Here is an 18,170-nt window from a genome sequence, read left to right on the forward strand (position 1 = left end):
GCAGACCCTCAGATCTGAGGGGATTTATCTTACAGGCACGGTGGGGAAAAAAAAAACCTAACAGATTTGAGTTAAGTTCAACGTACTTACCATCTCTGTACCACATAACCTCTGGTGGCAGATTAGGAAGGTCAGGTACCACCACCATGTTCGCCACCAGAGTCAACGACTCGCCCTCCGTTCCAAACGTCACTCCAAACCTCTCGAGCAGGGTCACTTCCAGCTTGCTACGCTGGATATCAAAAGGCAAGGGTGCTAGGGAGGATTAAACAGAGAATACAAAATACAAAAAAAGTTTGATTCCAGCGTTACCACTGCGGCTGAATACGGTTCGTCTGGAAAACTGAAGCCGTCAGAGATGTCTTACTCATAAACATTAGTTAATAATCATGTCGTTAGCTATAGTTACGTAAAAACACTGCTTTAATATTCTGGGAAAAGCGTTGTAGTAAAGGGTACAGCCTTAATCCTGTTTCATGTCATGGATACGCAGTATCCATCCATCTTCTACCGCTTACTCCTTCTTCAGGAAGAAGGGGGAACCTGAAGCCTATCCCAGGGAGCATCAGGCAGAAGGCGGGGTAGACCCTGGACAGGGTCCATCACAGGGCACACTCACACACTACGCACACTTTAGACACACCAATCAGCCTACCATTCATGTCTTTGGACTGGACCCGGCGGGAATCAAACCCCCGACCCTGGAGGTGTAAGGCGAACGTGCTAACCACTACGCCACCGTGCACACCCTACATGCAGTATATGTTGCGATGTTGCATTTACTGCACATATTACTTTGGTCATATATATTACACGGAAAGATTTTGCAACTGAACATTATATTGAAGGAATCATTATTTAAAGCAAGTGCATTACCTATATGTGCAAGCATCCAGGTCTTGAAGTGGGGTCTTATTAAAAAAAATAATAATAATAATAATAATAATAATAATAAAAAAAATATATATATATATAAAAAATAAAAAAAACCCAAACATTTTTATTGGGTTACTGTTTGTTTAGAGTTTGGCATGTTCAATACAGCAACCGTGAACACTAGACTTACCTCATAATGGTATCGTATGTTGGTATTTTGTTTTTTTATTGTAATTATGGGTAAATGAGCACAGTATCGGACCGATACCCAATAACCAGTATCAGTATCAATGCATCTGATTTAAATAAAGTGAGGATAAATATAGATGACAAGCCATTCGATGTTTGCCAGGCTCTTAGAGTGAAAACTAGCATCAGCTGTAAACAAAGCATATTTTCCATGACTTATCTAGCCCTTATAATGGGACACAGGGTGACAGAGGATGTTATTTGTAGCTACTGATCTCAAGGAGGCTCTTCAGATCTGGGTGTTAGCCAGAACTTCTCACCTTGGCCTGGAAGATAAGAGCTCTCTGCAGCCCCAGATGGTCCTGCGTGAAAGAATAACAAACCAGTCGGCAACAGTAATGCAGACAGAAGAAAAGTGACACGAGGACAGGAGGTTAAAAAGGGGCGAAGAGGAGAAAATCTTACTTCTCACACAGACTGTGGCCTTAGAGATGGCCTTTCCCTGAGAGCTGGTAGCCACAGCGCTGTACACAGCAGAATCAGCTATTGTGCATCTAAAAAGGAAAGGACGAATGCCTATTAAATGACATTCACGGGTACAAACGAATGTCTTAAACAGGATATATCGACCAACATTGAATGAAAGTCTTTCATTGTCAGGCTATTTAAAAATATTGTACACACATTTAAGTGAGATACTTAACTAGTGGTGTGACGATACGATTCGATTCATGATCCTGGGTTTATGATTTTGATTCAATTCAGATTCTAAGAATATTTCGAACAAAATTTGAATGAAGCAACAGGAATACTGAAAAGAATCGTAAGCGACACAAAACAAGGCGCATCTTTTTGTTTGTATAATCCGTAACAAATCGAAAATCGCTACAGACAGAGGATTAATATTATAAGCAAGAGTACTACAGGTACACGATATCTTAAAATGAAATGAATTAATTCTCCCCCAAATTTTAATAAACTTATGGGAACTATCGACTGAAACATAATGAGCTCCGCAGCAGAAATAGAGCTCCAAAGTCGGCTAAAATGCCCGGTTTCTTGTTTGAAAACGACAAGGGAGTTCTTTTTAACCGTAATAACATGGCCGTGTGACCGCAGAACGTATAATGCGTGTCGGTCATTGCAGTGTGGAGCTGTTCGGGGATCGGACTTCGCGAGTGCAAATCTCGCAGACTCTCCGCGAAAGAACGCGATCACATGCCCTCTCTATATTTACCTCTATGGGTTGCACAGCTGTGACTGTTAAACAGTGCGACTGCATTAACGGCATAATTAATAGAATGCTGAATTCCACCATTATGTAAATCGCACATTTTCACGATGCACGCAATCACGTTTTTGCATTACGATGCATCGTGTCGTGATGTATTGTTACACCCCTATATTTAAGTGATTCACTCAGACGTCTTTCTCAGAGCCGACCAAACATCAAATTGGTAATGTGATAAATATACTGATTTTGTAGGCACCAATATTCGTTACATGCCATTTTAATTGTATAGCGTTGTCACAAAGCAGCTTTACAGATATCCCGGTGTAGATTTATACCGAGAGTCGTAACGAGCAAGCCAGGCTACCGTGGAAAGGAAAGGAAACCCATCCCCTTTTTGGCTGGCCGTGTATAGTGGGATTATAAATCATTACGCTTCCACAAAAATCCAGGTTAGGTTTATCCACTGAAACAGGGAAAGATTTAGCCGTAAACTGCTTTTGGGAAACGCGAACTTTGGGAGCGTCCACAACAATAAAACATAGTGTAAAGCTGACCCGTCTATAACGTTCTCGAAAATGCTCTAAACTGTCTATTCAATTTGTTCTACAACCTTGCAAAGAACAAAGTCAAACAGTTAGAAGAAATCCCTTCCAAAATCCGTACGTCTTTGGAACGACCTCCGACGGCGTTCGAGTACCGTTGCCTAGGTGCAAGGGTACAACACGGTACAGAACATGATCCCCCGCAGCTAGAGCACACTGGACTGGGAGAGTGATCTTAAAAATGCAGTGCTGGTTTTGAAGGAGAGGCCAGGGTGTGAGAATAGAAAGAAGAAATGTGACCTTCAGTCTGCGCTGCCTATTTTAAAGTCTCTCAGCTGCCTCGGCACCAAAAACCCACAGTTTCCTTGATCACCAGGCAACCCTTCCTTTCATTTTCAAGTCGTTTTGGGTTGTTTTGGGAAGACTGAGGGAAAGAGCGCTTTAGAAACAAATCGCTTCTTTTGAACTTGAAAGAGCATTCGCTTGACTGGTGACACGGCCAGAGAGAGTCTCACTACTGTCACTTTGGAGTGGACGGGACTCAGATGTCAGGCATTCCGGCATTAAATGACACACAGCTCAGCAGTAAGGAACGAACAGCTGAAGTGTCTTGTAGATGACGGAAGGTCCAATCCGAGACCAAATAAGAAACTTTCACTGTGACAGAGACGCCATTCACTCGCTCTGGCTAAAGCAGAGTGCGAGTGCAAGTTCGAGTCTATGCACTCTGAGAGCTTGTAGTGAAGGTCCAGTCTTTTCTCGGCTTCGGTTCTACATGTTTGATGGCCAATTTTTTTTTGTGACTGCCTTTTGATTAGCCAGGCTTTTGGAGTTTGTGTCTTATGAAGCTCTTGAATGGTTTTTACATTCATGGCATTTGGCAGACACTCTCATGCAGGGCGACTGACATTTTTGTATATAAATGAGCAGTTGAGGGTTTAGGCCCTTGCTGAAGGGCCCAGCAGTGGCAACTTGGTGGTGCTGGGATTTTGAACTCACGATCTTCCAATCAGAAGTCCAATGTTTTTATCACTGATCTCTCTCTCTCTCTCTCTCTCTCTCTCTATATATATATATATATATATATATATATAGGTTTAATAATGTTATATATGGTTTATTGTAATCCTATAACAGGAAATACCAGACCAATTTGTTTACAGTGAAGACATTGTCACTTGGTAAGATAAGATGACTGCTGGGATAAGTTCATACCTGCTAATAATCAGACTGTGAACTCCATATTTGTTTTCGATTTTGTATTTTCCGGGTGCACTCAGAGGGTCAACGGGAACGCCACTCTTATACCTGCAAATGTACAAGACAGTCGGAGATCGTGAGGACCGCATGGACGGTACGTCCTAATTAGCATTTTAACATAGTGTGAGAGTAAAATAACTTTCTTTAAAGAGAATTTTTCACATCGGATGACTAGAATCGTTTGCATTTAAAATACAAGTGCGCTGGATTCCTAGATTCTGTGAAAAAAAAAAAAAAGGGTTCCTCCAGGGTTAACTGTCTAAAGGGGTTTTAATGGAAACCTTTTCTGAAACTCAGTAGTAGGTTTCTACATTGAAACTTTCAAAGTTCCTGAAGAAAGACATCTAAATTTTTTACATTTTACTACGAATCTGAAACTCAGTTGAAATAAACAACAACAACAACAACAACAACGTGTTGCCAGTACTTAATAATAAAGTACTAACCATTGGACGATGGGGGTGGGGGTGCCAGAGACAGTGCAGAAGAGCTTGACTGGAGTCTTCTCCCACACAGTATGAGATCTCAGACCCAACAGGAAGTCTGGGACTTTAGGAATCTCAATAGGAAGCTCTTTCCTGATGTACTTCATTGCTCTCACCTGTGACAGACGGACGAACAGCCTATTCAAAATGACTGCCGTTGGTAGAACAACAAGCCTGGATGGACATTTTCAATTAAAATGTTGGAAGAGTTAAAAGTCGCAGAACCGCCACTCTCGTAAAGTAACGACGAAAATATTCTACCGTCAATACGTCCTGAAGAGTCGCGGGTTGCTTCAATACACGTGTTTCTCCGGCAATACATTATAATATAATAAAACATAAATATAATAAATCTTAAAATCTGAAGGAAAGGGATTCACCTCATTTGTAATCTCAATATTCAGCACTTGCTCGTGAGTGGAAACCCTCATCCTGTGCAGCTCTTCCTGCAGGGAAGTCAGATTTCTCTCAAGATGAGAGGACACACGCTGATACTCCTCCATTCCTTCAGGTTGCCTACAACACCAATACACACACACACACTTTGACATGTATGCAACGCTGGTAAACTGGTATGAAACGTAGATGCTGGATTCACATCTGGTACATTTTTACCGTCCTTCTCTCCATATACACAAACGCAGAGGAGCAAACGGTTGTTTCTACGAGAATCTGATCCATCATCAAGTGTACATGTGTGACAGTGCAAAGACAAACGACGAGCAAGGACAATAAATCACATACTGCAGCACAGTACAATGAATCCGTACAGGACAGTACAAGGACAATACGTGCGCTGGACAATAAGGGACAACAAAAGCATCGTTCAGTATTCATACTGAACACATACTACAGTATATACAACACTTAGCTACATTTTAGTCTGAATTACGTGTTCGAATGTACAAACACGGTGAGAGAACATCCATTCGTCCGTACATTACATACAGTGAAGAAGTTACAGTGCAGAAGGGATATTGTTTATACCTACAGTTAATCTGGATACTGGTGCAGGTTCAGGTGTTTTCTGACACTCTGAGGCTCTTAAAATAGCCTCCTGAATGGTAACGGCTACATCTGCTAACAGTCTCACCTCGTTCTGAAGGCTGGCACCGTATAGGCTGGTTCCGCCATAACCTCAGTGGCCTCGACCTGCTCCTTCTTCGTCGACTTGGTGCTTGATTTCCTGTCCAAATACCAACAAACACCGTGCGTTTTATAACACACGCAATGGAACAACAGCTACAAGCGCGGCTTTAAAGCAGCTTTTTGTTTTATTATGGCGGTCGCCGCTGTGCCGTTACGTGCTTACAAAGCCAGGTTTGTTTCGGTAATAGACAGCAATGTATTTCTGAGCAGACGTCGGGATTACAATAAAGCAACGAGAGGGTTGATACAAAAAAATAATAAATGACCATTTAACCTATATAAGCAAACCCCAAATTCAATCTTCATTCAAAGAGCTACAAAAAGTCATCTGGGGACCTAAAACGGTAAAACGTTTGAACGCACATACGTTCTATATGCCCAAATGTGTGAGGACACCTGACCGTCACACCCACATGTGCACGTTTTAAACATGGAGTTGGCCCCCTCTTCGCTGCCACTCTTCTGGGAAGGTTTTCCATTAGATTTTGGAAGATCTAGGTCTGTTGGGATTTGTGCTCATTCAGCTACAAGACGTCCTCAAGTGAGGAGGACGGGGTGCAGTTGGTGTTCCAGTTCATCCCAAAGGTGCTCAGTGGGGTTCAGGTAGGCGTCCGTGCAGGAAACTCAAGTTCTTCCACTTGGTCTCAACCTTGGCAAACCATATCTTCATGGACGTCGCTTTGTACACAGGGGCATTGTCGGGATGAGACAGCATACAAACCAATGTGTGCTTCCAACGTTGGTGCAACAGCTGTGTGGGAAAGAACCCCTTATTAGGTGTGATGGTCAGGTGTCCTTAAACCTTTGGCCACATAGTGTACGTTAATGACCAGTTGCATTTTAATCTCCTATTCTTGTCTTATTCTCTTACTGGGAAGTGATGCACATGCATTATGCGAGGCCACCTAACTGACTTATGCATAACGTTGGTCAAAGACAAATTCGAAACTTTTAGGAAACACCCCAGGAGCAGTAGGTGCTATCATTAATTCATATTCTTTTCACAAATTTTACGGGGTTTAGAGACTTTTCAAGAACGTAGAGCATTATAGCGTCTTTCTTTCATCAAGGACCAGCGACTCTAGGCTCAGCCTCTGCCAAGTCACTAGGCTTCTTGAAAGAGTGCAAAGGGAAGCAGCATTAGTTACAGCCAACGCTGTAAGCCTATTAAGCCATCTAGGTACACACTCAGCAGCGTTCAGTCCAGTCCAGCTGATGTCCCATACCTCGATGAGATCTGCTGCTTTGAGCTGGAATACTGATGTCCAACCCGTGTCTGTGTTTTCTGATAAAACGGCATGGCCCTCGTCGGCATGTCAGGAAAACTTCAAACAAAGACCTGACAATCACACCATACGCTACTGAACACTGAACATAGCTCGATACATTTTGTTATATATAGATAAATTTTAAATAATTGGTTTAGAGTCTATATTCACTTATTAATCTAGATCGGGTTCTAGTTTCTAGATTAAAGTTCGGCACACACAAATGCTGCTTTTCTGAATTGATATGATTCTTGTTCAAAAACATTCTAATTATTCCAACTTCATCAAATTTAGAATAATGGTAATGGTGGAATCGGACGGCAACATGACGAAATGGCAAAAATATTACGTCATGACACGTTTTCACCGGGCACAATATGCATCATGGTGTTTTGCTAACAACAGGGCCATGGTTAAGAGGAACAAACAAAAATACTATCACGTCATATATATATATATATATATATATATAGTTACATATAACTATAATTGTTTCATTGAATGTCTCCAAACTAATTTCGAAAAACAGAAGGGAAAATGAAACATTAGGGACAAAAATAACATTTACAAGTCACGGTGATTAACAATCCGTCACTATAATCACTATAACAGTACGATGATATGTGCGATACACTGCGAAAACCTAATGAGATGGAAGTTATCATGATTATAGATATTACATTATAATGTCCTATCACCCAACATCACAGTTTCCAGTGCATCCCGGTATAAAATGATGTCGTTAACGTGTCTGCTTAGATCACGGAAGACTTCTGTAGCTTATCGAAATTAAGTAGGCAATGTTTTTATGCCAAGGTCTACACTTGGAAGTAATGTATGTCCTCACTATCCATAAGACGAACATTTATACCACAACACCATTGATTTATCGATTCTGATTGGTCAGAAGGGTGTTTAGTCTTTTATTTCCTCCCCCATAACAACTCATTTGGTAATGCCTTAGCTGTAAGAGAGACACTCAACATAAACTCACAAAAAAAAGAAAAAGAAAAAAAAGTCTGTAATTGTTTATATGGTGAAGCTTCGTGTGAGGAGACTTTTATTGATCATTTCTGGAGCATTTTGGAGTCTTCAGTGGTTGGTAACCGCTAGTAGTGACGCTGTTCGTTTGAGTTTCCGACATGGGAAAGTCGTCAGGATGGACAAGCAGTAAGATGCAGTGTTTAAAAATAAATAAATAAATAAATTTTTACCAAAGTTTGAGAGCGAGAAAAGAAAGGAAAGGTTTTTGTTATAATAGAAATTAACCTGTTTCATGGACGTTCCGCAATATTATTCTATCGCTTATTATATTTCTGAAGTTAATCCGATTCGGTCTGATTACAGAACGCCGAGCCGGAGTCGGAAAAACGCGGATGATCGAGCAGCTCAACCGGAACCAGCTCTGCAAGCACGACTTGAGCAGAACGTTTCACGGCGTGTTCAGATTTTATTTTGTGCCTCTCTAACTTCCAGATACGATGCTATGTTAACGGTTTACTTTGGCTTCTTCACCGTGACAACTTTCCGTCTCGAAGTGACATAAAAAATGTAATGAATGAAAACTGCTTTTACAATAAATTAAAGCGGCGTTATGTTAAGCGAGAGTTCCATTTGTGACCTAGACGTGTGCGGAAGTAAAGTCGAGGCGTTTTGGAAAGGTCTGGAGCGGCGTTCTGTGTTAGATAGGATAAATAAATCCCTCTGTGGAAGATGATGAGCTTTGCAGATCTTACATATGCACGGAACAGATTCATAACACACTAGAGGAAAGGGAAAAGATTAAAAAGCATCATATGACCGCTTTAAACACGGCAGCCGTCTGTAACTCTCTGATCGCTGAAAACGGAAAATATTTCAAATGTCACACGATATAACTTTAGTCTAGTCTTATAAAATTATTTTAAAAAACTCAAGAACAGAGTCTATATATATATATATATATATATATATATATATATATATATATATATATATATATATATATATTTATGTACGAATGCTATTAATAAACCAAATTATGTTTCTCGAGCTAGCCAGGTGTGTGGAGCAAACAGCAAAAACCTTGTACTTTGGTTGTTTGACTAAACCCACTACAAAATTGTGTGTGTGTGTGTGTGTGTGTGTGTGTGTGTGTGTGTGTGTATGAATTTCTGATGTAATACCTTCAAACTTTGGGCTCTTACCTGATTCAGATACTGTCACAAACATAAACAAAACCATGCACAGGGGTATTAAAGTAATAGATAATGTAAATAATAAAATAATAATACTAATAATAAGATGTGTGTGTGTGTTTTGTTTTACAGTGCCAGAGACCACCTGAGTTAGTGTGTATGAATTAGATATACAGCACTGTGCTAAACTGGAAGTTCTAGCACTTTCTCCAGTTACTTAGCAGCTTTAAAGTGTGAAGCCATAGAAACACTTCTATTTGGTTTGAAGGGGAAACTTGTGTTGGTTTTCGCTCGGAATATTAATTTAAATAGCAAGATGCTGTGTAATAGAACCCGGAAAAGTAAACAAACAAACAAACAATGACGTTAAAGCTGGTAATTAATCGAGATTAGATTATGATGATATCAGAGACGACATTATTAGCTAATTATACTGTTTTAACCGTTGAAACAGAAGTCGGAACAGGTGTGAGAGATGTTCTTAAGCATTCATGATGACACAATAGTAAGAATATTTATTTTTAAAAAAAAGATATTTTAAAGCCGACTTACCGTTGGAGAAGTGAACGGCGCTGAGAGTCAGGTCAGCCTGAGAGCACTTGGAGGCGTCTTGCTGACCGTAACAAAAATAATGCCACTCGTGCAGACGAAGCCTTGCTTCTCTCTTCCATCCCATGTATGGTGACACTTCAGACTATATATAGCGTTTACCTCCATTTTCAAAACTCATTTCTCTGTCCCTTAGCAAAAGGATGAGGAGGACGTGCGAGCAGGTTCCTGCGGGAAGATGGCCGACGTGCACTTAGGTGTTTATACTGTATGAGACTGCTGGAAAACACGGCTATACAGGCCGAAAGAGTGTTTGTAACTGGAAATGATAAACGGTTATACTAAGTTTATTGAAAGCATTTCCACACATTACAACCAACATGTCGTAGTTTTGGTTTATTTATTGATTTTTGTTTGACTACATTCACTGAGTGCCTGAGCATCAAGGCTGAAATGGCGGTTGGTTTTAGGAGCTAGGTTTACATTACATCTAACAGCATCCAGCTCAAAAATCTACCTTTTTTTTTTTTTTACTACGTCTTGCCATGGAGTCCTTTTTAGGGTTCTTTTTTATGCACCCTCCCTCCTGCACCAGTTGCCAATGACTATTTTTAACACAAGATTGAAGTTTCAGACCCGGTGCCTGATATCCTTACCACTTACTGTACTTGGGATGTTTGGCTTGTGGACGAGTCGGCTCACTGAACCGACTCCTTTAGTTCAGAACCGACTCGTATTATAAACGAGCCAAGTTCTCGTCTTTGTATAACTCTTGCAGTGGAGTTTAATCGCAGTGCTAAAATGGAAACCTTTTGGCACGTGAGCTGGTTGTTAGTGAGTTTCACTGCAAAGGGAGGGGATCTGTTAGGAGGAGCAACGGAAATGAATCTTCTTAATGAATCACGGACTAGGCAGGTAGAATGACCTGCAGGGATGCTGAGTGTAGTAGTCAGTGCACATTTGTAATGCCTTTAAAATGTATTTAAGTAGATGTTTTATAACATAACGCAAAGTAAGGGGTTTGTGAACAACATTTCAGATATTGTTAGGTAAGGAAGAACTGTCACCGATTCATTTTTGTTCGAAAGAGTGGATTCGTCTTGGTGATCTGAGCCGAATGATCTGACTCTCTGAGAAGGCCTGGTATACACATCAGTAGCATTTACAAAGTAAAACTGATCACATTGAAATTCTTTATTTTTTAAATCACTTATTTTATGAAACTTGTTCAGTTCAATATATTTGACTTTTTCAGTTATTTTATGCACACATGCAGTTTCATCATGCACTTTACATGATGATAATCTGCACTCGAGGTTAAAACCTAAGTTAAATGATCCAAACTGGACAATTTGGGCATCCAAGTCATATGAATTGGGCAGTTTCGCCCTCTAGGGGTTGAAGGCAGTCTGGTAAAACACTGCATAATCCACCAACAAATAGAAAACCTCAAACATCAGACCATTTCAACAGCATTTTATTGAGTGAGTTTGATTAACAAAATGACCACTGCAAAGTTCAACAATCAGACATTCGCTTTAGTTCATATTTTGAATCAGGGCATATGAAAACCTGAGCAGGATCACATTATTATCAGATTTGTGATTTCAGAAGCCTCTTTGGTTGTCATCCAACGAAAAGAATATAAGAAAAAGCCTAAAAGATATTTACAGATCATATACAACATCCATCCCTGTGCTGTTTGAGTGCTGCTTCGGCATATTCTCTCAAAAATTCTTTACAAAAACGCCCTCATGTTGTGCTTGGATTTGTAAGCAGTCCGCAAGGAAAACGAATTTAAAGTGCATTACATATCAGTAGTTTTGAGTGCAAAGAATAATAGAGGTAAACTCTGTTAATCCACGTATCATATAAAGGCATCATATACATTCGACAGTCACGGAGTTCCGGTGCTGTAAATACTCTGTAGAAGTGTGAAATAATGGCTGTATTACGTGTAACATGCAGATGAGTTTTGAGTGCTATGTTACAATGTGGACGATTATACACGTGCGGTTATGGAAACTGCTTTTTGTTACGAAGTATTTAGATGCGCATACTGAAGCTCGACCGAACCGTCCGTGGGCTAAATGGGTGTGAGCGGTCGTCGGAGATTTGACCAATTAAAAATTCGATTTGGTCGCTAGGCAGAATTGTTTATCGAATTTACCGAGTCGCTGAGCTAAAGTAAACGGTGATTAAAGCAGACCCAGCACAAAAACAGTAAGAGTGGGTCAGAACTGGTGGCACAGTAGTTTGATATTTTACAGAACAGGTGTAAAATATTAGTAGAAACCAAACGCACACAAGAAGAAAGGCAGTAAAGCTTTAAAAACCATCCCAGTTTGGCATTAAGTGCAATCAATTCCTGTTCAGAAGAATTGCCAGGGGGGTGGGGGACCCTGGTCAGGCCTAAAATTCAATCCGAGGATGCCACAGAACGGCACAAACGAACACATAAAAACACAGCATGTCCAATATTTGTCTTCTTATTAAAATATACAAAAAAAAAAAAATCATTCAGGAAATTTAAATAAAAACAAACTGCCAAGTTTATGCATATCTACAAAATCATTGGACATTCCTTTAGTATATTAATTGCAAACCCTGCAGCTGTTGGGCTGATCAGTATTAACAGTGAAATCATAAATGAACTCCTTTTGGTTGAGACAGATGTTTGAATGTGTCGAGTCCTAACACTGGAAGGCACAGGAAACTGCTTTTGCTTTGTCGCGGTTTACCAACCGCACGTTGAACGCTCACTCGGTCTCTGCGATCATACTGGCGCTGTCTGCTTCGTCGTAATTCCTCCGGTAGCGGACTGTAGAGGTGTAGCGGTGCCGGGTCTTTTTATACAGGACGAAGACCACGACAGCGACGACGCAGAGCAGCACGATGATGAAAAAAACCAAGGCCACGGGAGTACCTTGCGATTCTGGAGCGAGAGGAGAAAGGAGATTCCACGTTAATCCAGGGCACAAAACGTGATGCGTATAACTGTGAATAATTAAAAAACAAACGTATCCTTACAACTGAATCTTCCTGACCTAATAATTGGACGGTGCGTTAGGAAGAAAACATGACGGGGCGGTTATAGGAAAATAAATCACCCGTGGGGTGAGGTGGTGTGATCTAACCCGACGTGAAGCGAAGTGGAGCTACTGTTCACACTGTGACGTTTTAATCCTCTTACGATTTGCCAACGCAAACTTTTCATTGATCACATTTATCTGAAAACTTACAGCTTCACCTCTAACACTGGAGACTCTTTCCAAATACGTCAAATAACCATCTCCTCACTGACAATCCACCACATCAACAATTCCACTAGAGCTGCAACAACTAATCGATAAAATCGATTATGAAAATCGTTGTCAACGAATCTCATTATCGATTAGTCCGTCTGCGCGCAGTACATTTACTCATTACCTTACTTCTGTTCTGCAAATACGCTCAAGTTGTGTCCCAAATGACGTACTATACACTTACTATGCGTTATATACTCCACACTTACATCATGCACTATACCGTCTAGCGCAGTGGTTCCGCGGACCCCCTAGTGGTCAGTGGTGCAATTGCAGGGGGTCCGTAGGAAAGTTTTAAACATGTTGTGAAATGGATCAAAATATATTAAAATGAGACGTTTTCAAATTATTCAATTTGGTTATTCGCGTGCATTCACAAATGTCACGTTAGCTGAGCTGGCGATCGTTCACTGATGGATTTATTTTAAATTTATTTACGAATGAAATGATAATTTGCAAAAACAAATGAGTGGTAGACAAGTTCAAGTGTCGCATTGATGGATAAAGTAAACAAAGGATACTTTATAGAGTCAAATTAAATGTCACATCAACAATAAAATGTCATTATTTATGCATTATGAAAACCAATATCTTCACACCAATCAGATTTGAGAATCCAACAGCGCTGTGATATACCGTGGGGCTTGAAAGTTTGCAAAGTTTCGATATTTCTGCCTAAACGTAACCTAAAACTTCAACGGATTTTCACACAAGTCCTAAAAGTAGATCAACACAACCAAACTGCCTATTTGGAACTGGGAACGGGATAAAATTCCTCCAAGCCGATGTGCAGGACTGATCAACAGTTACACAAGGGACAAGTTATACACTAGACACTGAAAGCAAAGCACTGGTTCACATACTTTTGCCACTCAAAGATATGTAATATTTGATCATTTCCCTCAATAAATAAATGACCAAGTATAATATTTTTGTCCCGTTTGTTTAATTGGGTTCTCTTTGTCTACGTTTAGGACTTGTGTGAAAATCTGATGATGTTTTAGTTCATATTTATGCACATATAAAAGAACATTCTAAAGGGTTCACAAACTTTCAAGCACCACTGTGAGAACTAGATCGGTGCTGAAATGGAGAAGCTGTGGGGGCGACTCACTGGCAGGTGCCTTGCAGACGACGCGGCCGCGGCTCTCGGTGCAGTTCGCCGTGCTCCACGTTCCGTTCGTGGACACCAGGACGGCACAACCGGGGCGGGGCTGAAAGTGTGCCCAGTTGGAGAAGTCTAGCGCGCTACCATCCATCCACACAGCAGCCTTATCTGCCGATTTAACGGTTAAATGCCGTTTATTCCGACACCACAACCTAGATATATAGTGCGTTCTAATTCAGTACTTATTCCTGCCGGTGCTGTACCTTTGTCGCTCGTTCTTAGCCCCAGCCAAACACGGGAGGTGGCGAGAGGGTTTTCGGCGACGTGCCGTGTGACAAAGTCGTTCTCGTCCATGCTCTTAATGGTCAGAAGCTGAGAGGAGGGTTCTGGAAATCATATAAGAGGATACAGTTATACAAACAAATCTCAGACAGAACCCAAGCGTATTTTTTCCGATTATTAAAATACGAAAACATTTCAACAATAATATAAACAGAACGTGTTTATACGCTACCCGGTCAAAAGTTTGTGGACACCCGACTGAAACGTTTCTCATGATCTTAAAAAACTTTTGATCTGGAAGTGTGTGATTAAACGTTTGAAATCGGTGTCGTAGACAAAAATATAAAAATCGGGCCGACGTATTCGTTTCTTTCATTAGAAAACGAACATTTCATTTACAAAAAAAAACCCCAAAAACATTTTATTATTATTATTATTTATTTATTTATTTATTTTTTTTGATACGGACGACTCGGAGAGAAACATTCCCGAAAAGCAGCCAATAAGAGTCCAGCGTCGGTGGGAACTCCTTTAATACTGTTTAAATACTTTAATACTCGGGGAAATTCCTCAAGGACTCGGGTGAGAAAACGCCACGAATACATTTCTGGAAATTCTAGGCGAAAAGGGCGTCGACTTTGATGATGCTTTGAAAATAATTAAATTATTTTGATTTATGCTGGATTTTTTTTTTTCTTTTATCACAGCATAATTCCCACAGATCCATTTGTGTTCTTCCGGAGTTTTGATGAATTTATTATTCTTCTAAAATGTCGGAAAATAATAAAAATAAAGAATGAGTGTGTCTAAACGTTTGACCGGTGGTGTCTATGTATTAACATGTACTGTGTCGATAAACATGCTGAGGTATATGGTTTGTACAGCAGACCGTGGGAGGAGCCCGGAGAACCTGGAGGAAACCTGGAGGAAACTCACGTGAACGTGGGGAGAGCGTGCACATCTCCAGTCGGACATTGACCCAAACAAACCAGTTCCCCTGGAGCTGTGACGAGACAATGCTACCCACTGAACCACCGTGCAACCCAACACTGCAGTTTGCGTAAGCTAATCGAATTCTGAATTCACGTGCGCTTTTGGAAATAATTGTACTGTTCAAACGTGTACCTATCAAATTTTTTAAGGCGAACACAGAGTCGTCTAATATTGGCACCCTTGGTAAATATGAGCAAAGAACGCTGTGAAAAAAAAACGGTCTTTTATCGTTTAACCTTTTGATTTCGAAGGACATTTTTAAAAATCTGTTTTCAAAATTCAAAAACATCTGTGCTGAGTATTTTGTGAATTTTTTTTTTTTTTTTGAACAAAATATCAAAAGGTTAAACAACAAAAAAATCAATTTCTTCACAGTGTTCTTTGCTCATATTTACCAAGGGTGCCAATATTAGCGGAGAGCGCTGTGCACATTCTGGGTTGATTGCTTAAAGTAATTCTTCAAAAAGGTTGACTAAATGTTTGCGGGTACTATGAGAAAGTACCTGCCCTAAAAATGATAGTACATGTCACTCATTTCCCATTAGGCGCTTATTAGAGCCGTTTCTGAGCTACATCTTTAACTCGTGAGAAAGATGAAAAGATCCATAGATCCATAATAAGTCATTACATCTTTAATGACATCCCATTTGGCACAGAGTGCATACACAGTGTGCGATGTAACGGTGACGTAGTGCCTATGCAGCTAGTCATAATGAATACCGAGCCGATTTTATTTTCGGTCGAACTATACACCGGTGGACGGAGACGGAACCGTGATGTCGATACGATCGAAAACGTTCAACACTGTTTTCCCCTGCAGGTAGAAATGCTCTGCTCCTGCAAAGGAAAGGCTTAGTGTTGCACCGCTGCTTATATTCACTAATATTCAAATGCTAAATAAAAAGCCTAAACGCGACGTTTTAAGGCGATGAAAATCCCAGCTCCCCAAGTAAAACCTTTCGAGACGGGCTTTAAGATGCAAACACATACCCAGTTCCTTACAAACATTTTGCGCATGGTTACTGGAGAAGACCGAGTAGTTGGAAAGGGTCCTGACGATGGCGTAACAGTGGTCTTTATACTGGAGCCAGGAAACATCTCCGTTACTCGCAGGGCAGTTAACACTGGACCGAGCGGCGACCTGAGACTCTGACAAAAACATTCAAAAGGACAGATGAGAGTTCTACACGTATCTGCCACTTTAATAGGAACACCTGTACGCCTGATTATTCAGACAATCAGAAAAATGGTGCGCTCCTGGGATTTCCCACACATGCAGTTCCTCTCCGATGCAAGCGTTTAGACAGAATGGCGAAAGAGAAAGAGAAAAGCACGGAGTGAGTGGATGAAAACACCTTGTTGATGAGAGGGGTCAGAGTCGGATGGCCAGACCAGGTTAGAACGGACAAGAAGGATATAGTAACCCAAATAATCACAGCGCTTTACAACGATGGTGAGCAGAAAAGCATCTCAGGATGCACAATACAGGACGTCAAAGACCACATCGAGTTCCCCTTCCTGTCCTGAAGCTCCAGTGGGTACAGGCTCACCAAAACCGGACTGTTTTGTTTTTTTCTCTCTCTCTACACCATTCTATGTAAACGCTAGAGAATGTTCTACATGACAATCCCAGGAGATTTCTGAATTTCTCCATTCTGATGTTTGATGTGAACGCCAACTGAAGCGCTTGACTTGTATCTGTATGATTTCCTGCGTTGTGCCGATCGGATAATTCCATGAACGTGCAGGTGTACAAGTGTTCCTAATAAAAGCTTGTTACTCGAAACTGCTTTACGATAATGTTTAAGAGAATACTGAGTTTACAATCGGGAACAAGTTGCCTACAAGATATCATGTACTTTTATGTCTGGAATATGTATTTTACTTTGTTTGCTGTAGTAACAAATGGCGCCCTCCATCTCGGCAAGACAGCTGACTGCAGTCCAGCTGCCTTTAGAGTCCACGTACACACATTTTCCCTCCGAAACAGAGTCCGGACTCAGAAAGCCTTCAGGCTGGAACTGCAACGCCGTCCCGTCGGACCACTCGTAAGGCCAACCGCTGAACTACAGGAATATCCGAGACAACCTCATCTTATGTTACATGACGAATGCTACAACCATGTACTGAAAACAGAAAAACAGTCTAGACCTGTTTACTCACATCTAGCCTGGAAAGACCGGTCCAGAGAGGAAATCCGTCTCGCTGAGCGACCAGTGCCATATCTCGGTTGGTTGTTTCGTTGTGAACGCTAACAAGATGGCCACCGTCACTGCCGCATTCCTGCAGGGCCTGATACCAGTTCAGTTTCTTAGCGACCAAGCGGAAGTCATAGCCAGACGGAGTTTTCACATCAGTCGGGTCCTTTCGGTACTCCTCTTTGGGATCTTTAAGAGAAACAGACAGCTTCTGAAAAACGTCTCTACAGGTGGTTTGAATCAGAGGCGTTGAATTCACGCCCCCTTCTTTCAAAGATCAAACCGTGACTGTTGTGAACTCTTACTGTTTTCAATTTTGCAAACCACGATGGTCCTCTGCTTGAAATGTTTAAAGAGGCTTTCCGGCTCAAACAGGTACCATTCTCCAGACAGGCTCAGACCAGCCATGAAGTGCTCCGTGGCTGTCGGTCTTCCATTTTTCCAGTTGGAGTACTGGACGTAGGTATCGTCGTACCATTTCAGTCTCCCGCCTGTAAAACAGCAGAAAAGTCGTGTGGGAGTCAGAAGAACCCAGTAAAAGCAGACAAAACGAGA

The 18,170-nt window shown here is 41.0% G+C and overlaps 2 protein-coding genes across 9 annotated transcripts in view; both read right to left on the minus strand.

Annotated features, from left to right (window-relative positions):
* myom2a (myomesin 2a) overlaps positions 1-9,930 on the minus strand; it is a 23,690-nt gene extending 13,760 nt beyond the window's left edge. For 2 of the 8 annotated variants that reach the window (XM_017477601.3, XM_017477598.3), the window contains exons 1-9: positions 9,733-9,930; positions 6,962-7,074; positions 5,680-5,772; positions 4,967-5,102; positions 4,548-4,702; positions 4,057-4,149; positions 1,531-1,619; positions 1,386-1,427; positions 91-255 (exon numbers count right to left, since the gene is read on the minus strand). In XM_017477601.3, coding sequence (XP_017333090.1) covers positions 91-255; positions 1,386-1,427; positions 1,531-1,619; positions 4,057-4,149; positions 4,548-4,702; positions 4,967-5,102; positions 5,680-5,772; positions 6,962-7,050 — 862 coding nt within the window. In that variant the 5' untranslated portion in view covers positions 7,051-7,074; positions 9,733-9,930. The remainder of the gene's footprint in view (positions 1-90; positions 256-1,385; positions 1,428-1,530; positions 1,620-4,056; positions 4,150-4,547; positions 4,703-4,966; positions 5,103-5,679; positions 5,773-6,961; positions 7,075-9,732) is intronic. The other 6 variants (XM_017477602.3, XM_017477600.3, XM_017477599.3 and 3 more) reach the window with 5 other exon arrangements.
* A 1,260-nt stretch (positions 9,931-11,190) lies between these two features.
* The window catches only part of ly75 (lymphocyte antigen 75), a 32,026-nt gene continuing 25,046 nt past the window's right edge, over positions 11,191-18,170 (minus strand). Inside the window, exons 29-35 of the mRNA XM_017477593.3 lie at positions 17,921-18,106; positions 17,581-17,804; positions 17,303-17,483; positions 16,408-16,566; positions 14,406-14,528; positions 14,149-14,310; positions 11,191-12,664 (exon numbers count right to left, since the gene is read on the minus strand). Coding sequence (XP_017333082.1) covers positions 12,489-12,664; positions 14,149-14,310; positions 14,406-14,528; positions 16,408-16,566; positions 17,303-17,483; positions 17,581-17,804; positions 17,921-18,106 — 1,211 coding nt within the window. The 3' untranslated portion in view covers positions 11,191-12,488. The remainder of the gene's footprint in view (positions 12,665-14,148; positions 14,311-14,405; positions 14,529-16,407; positions 16,567-17,302; positions 17,484-17,580; positions 17,805-17,920; positions 18,107-18,170) is intronic.

Source organism: Ictalurus punctatus, chromosome 10, assembly GCF_001660625.3.
Source record: "Ictalurus punctatus breed USDA103 chromosome 10, Coco_2.0, whole genome shotgun sequence".
Taxonomy (NCBI): Eukaryota; Metazoa; Chordata; class Actinopteri; order Siluriformes; family Ictaluridae; genus Ictalurus; species Ictalurus punctatus.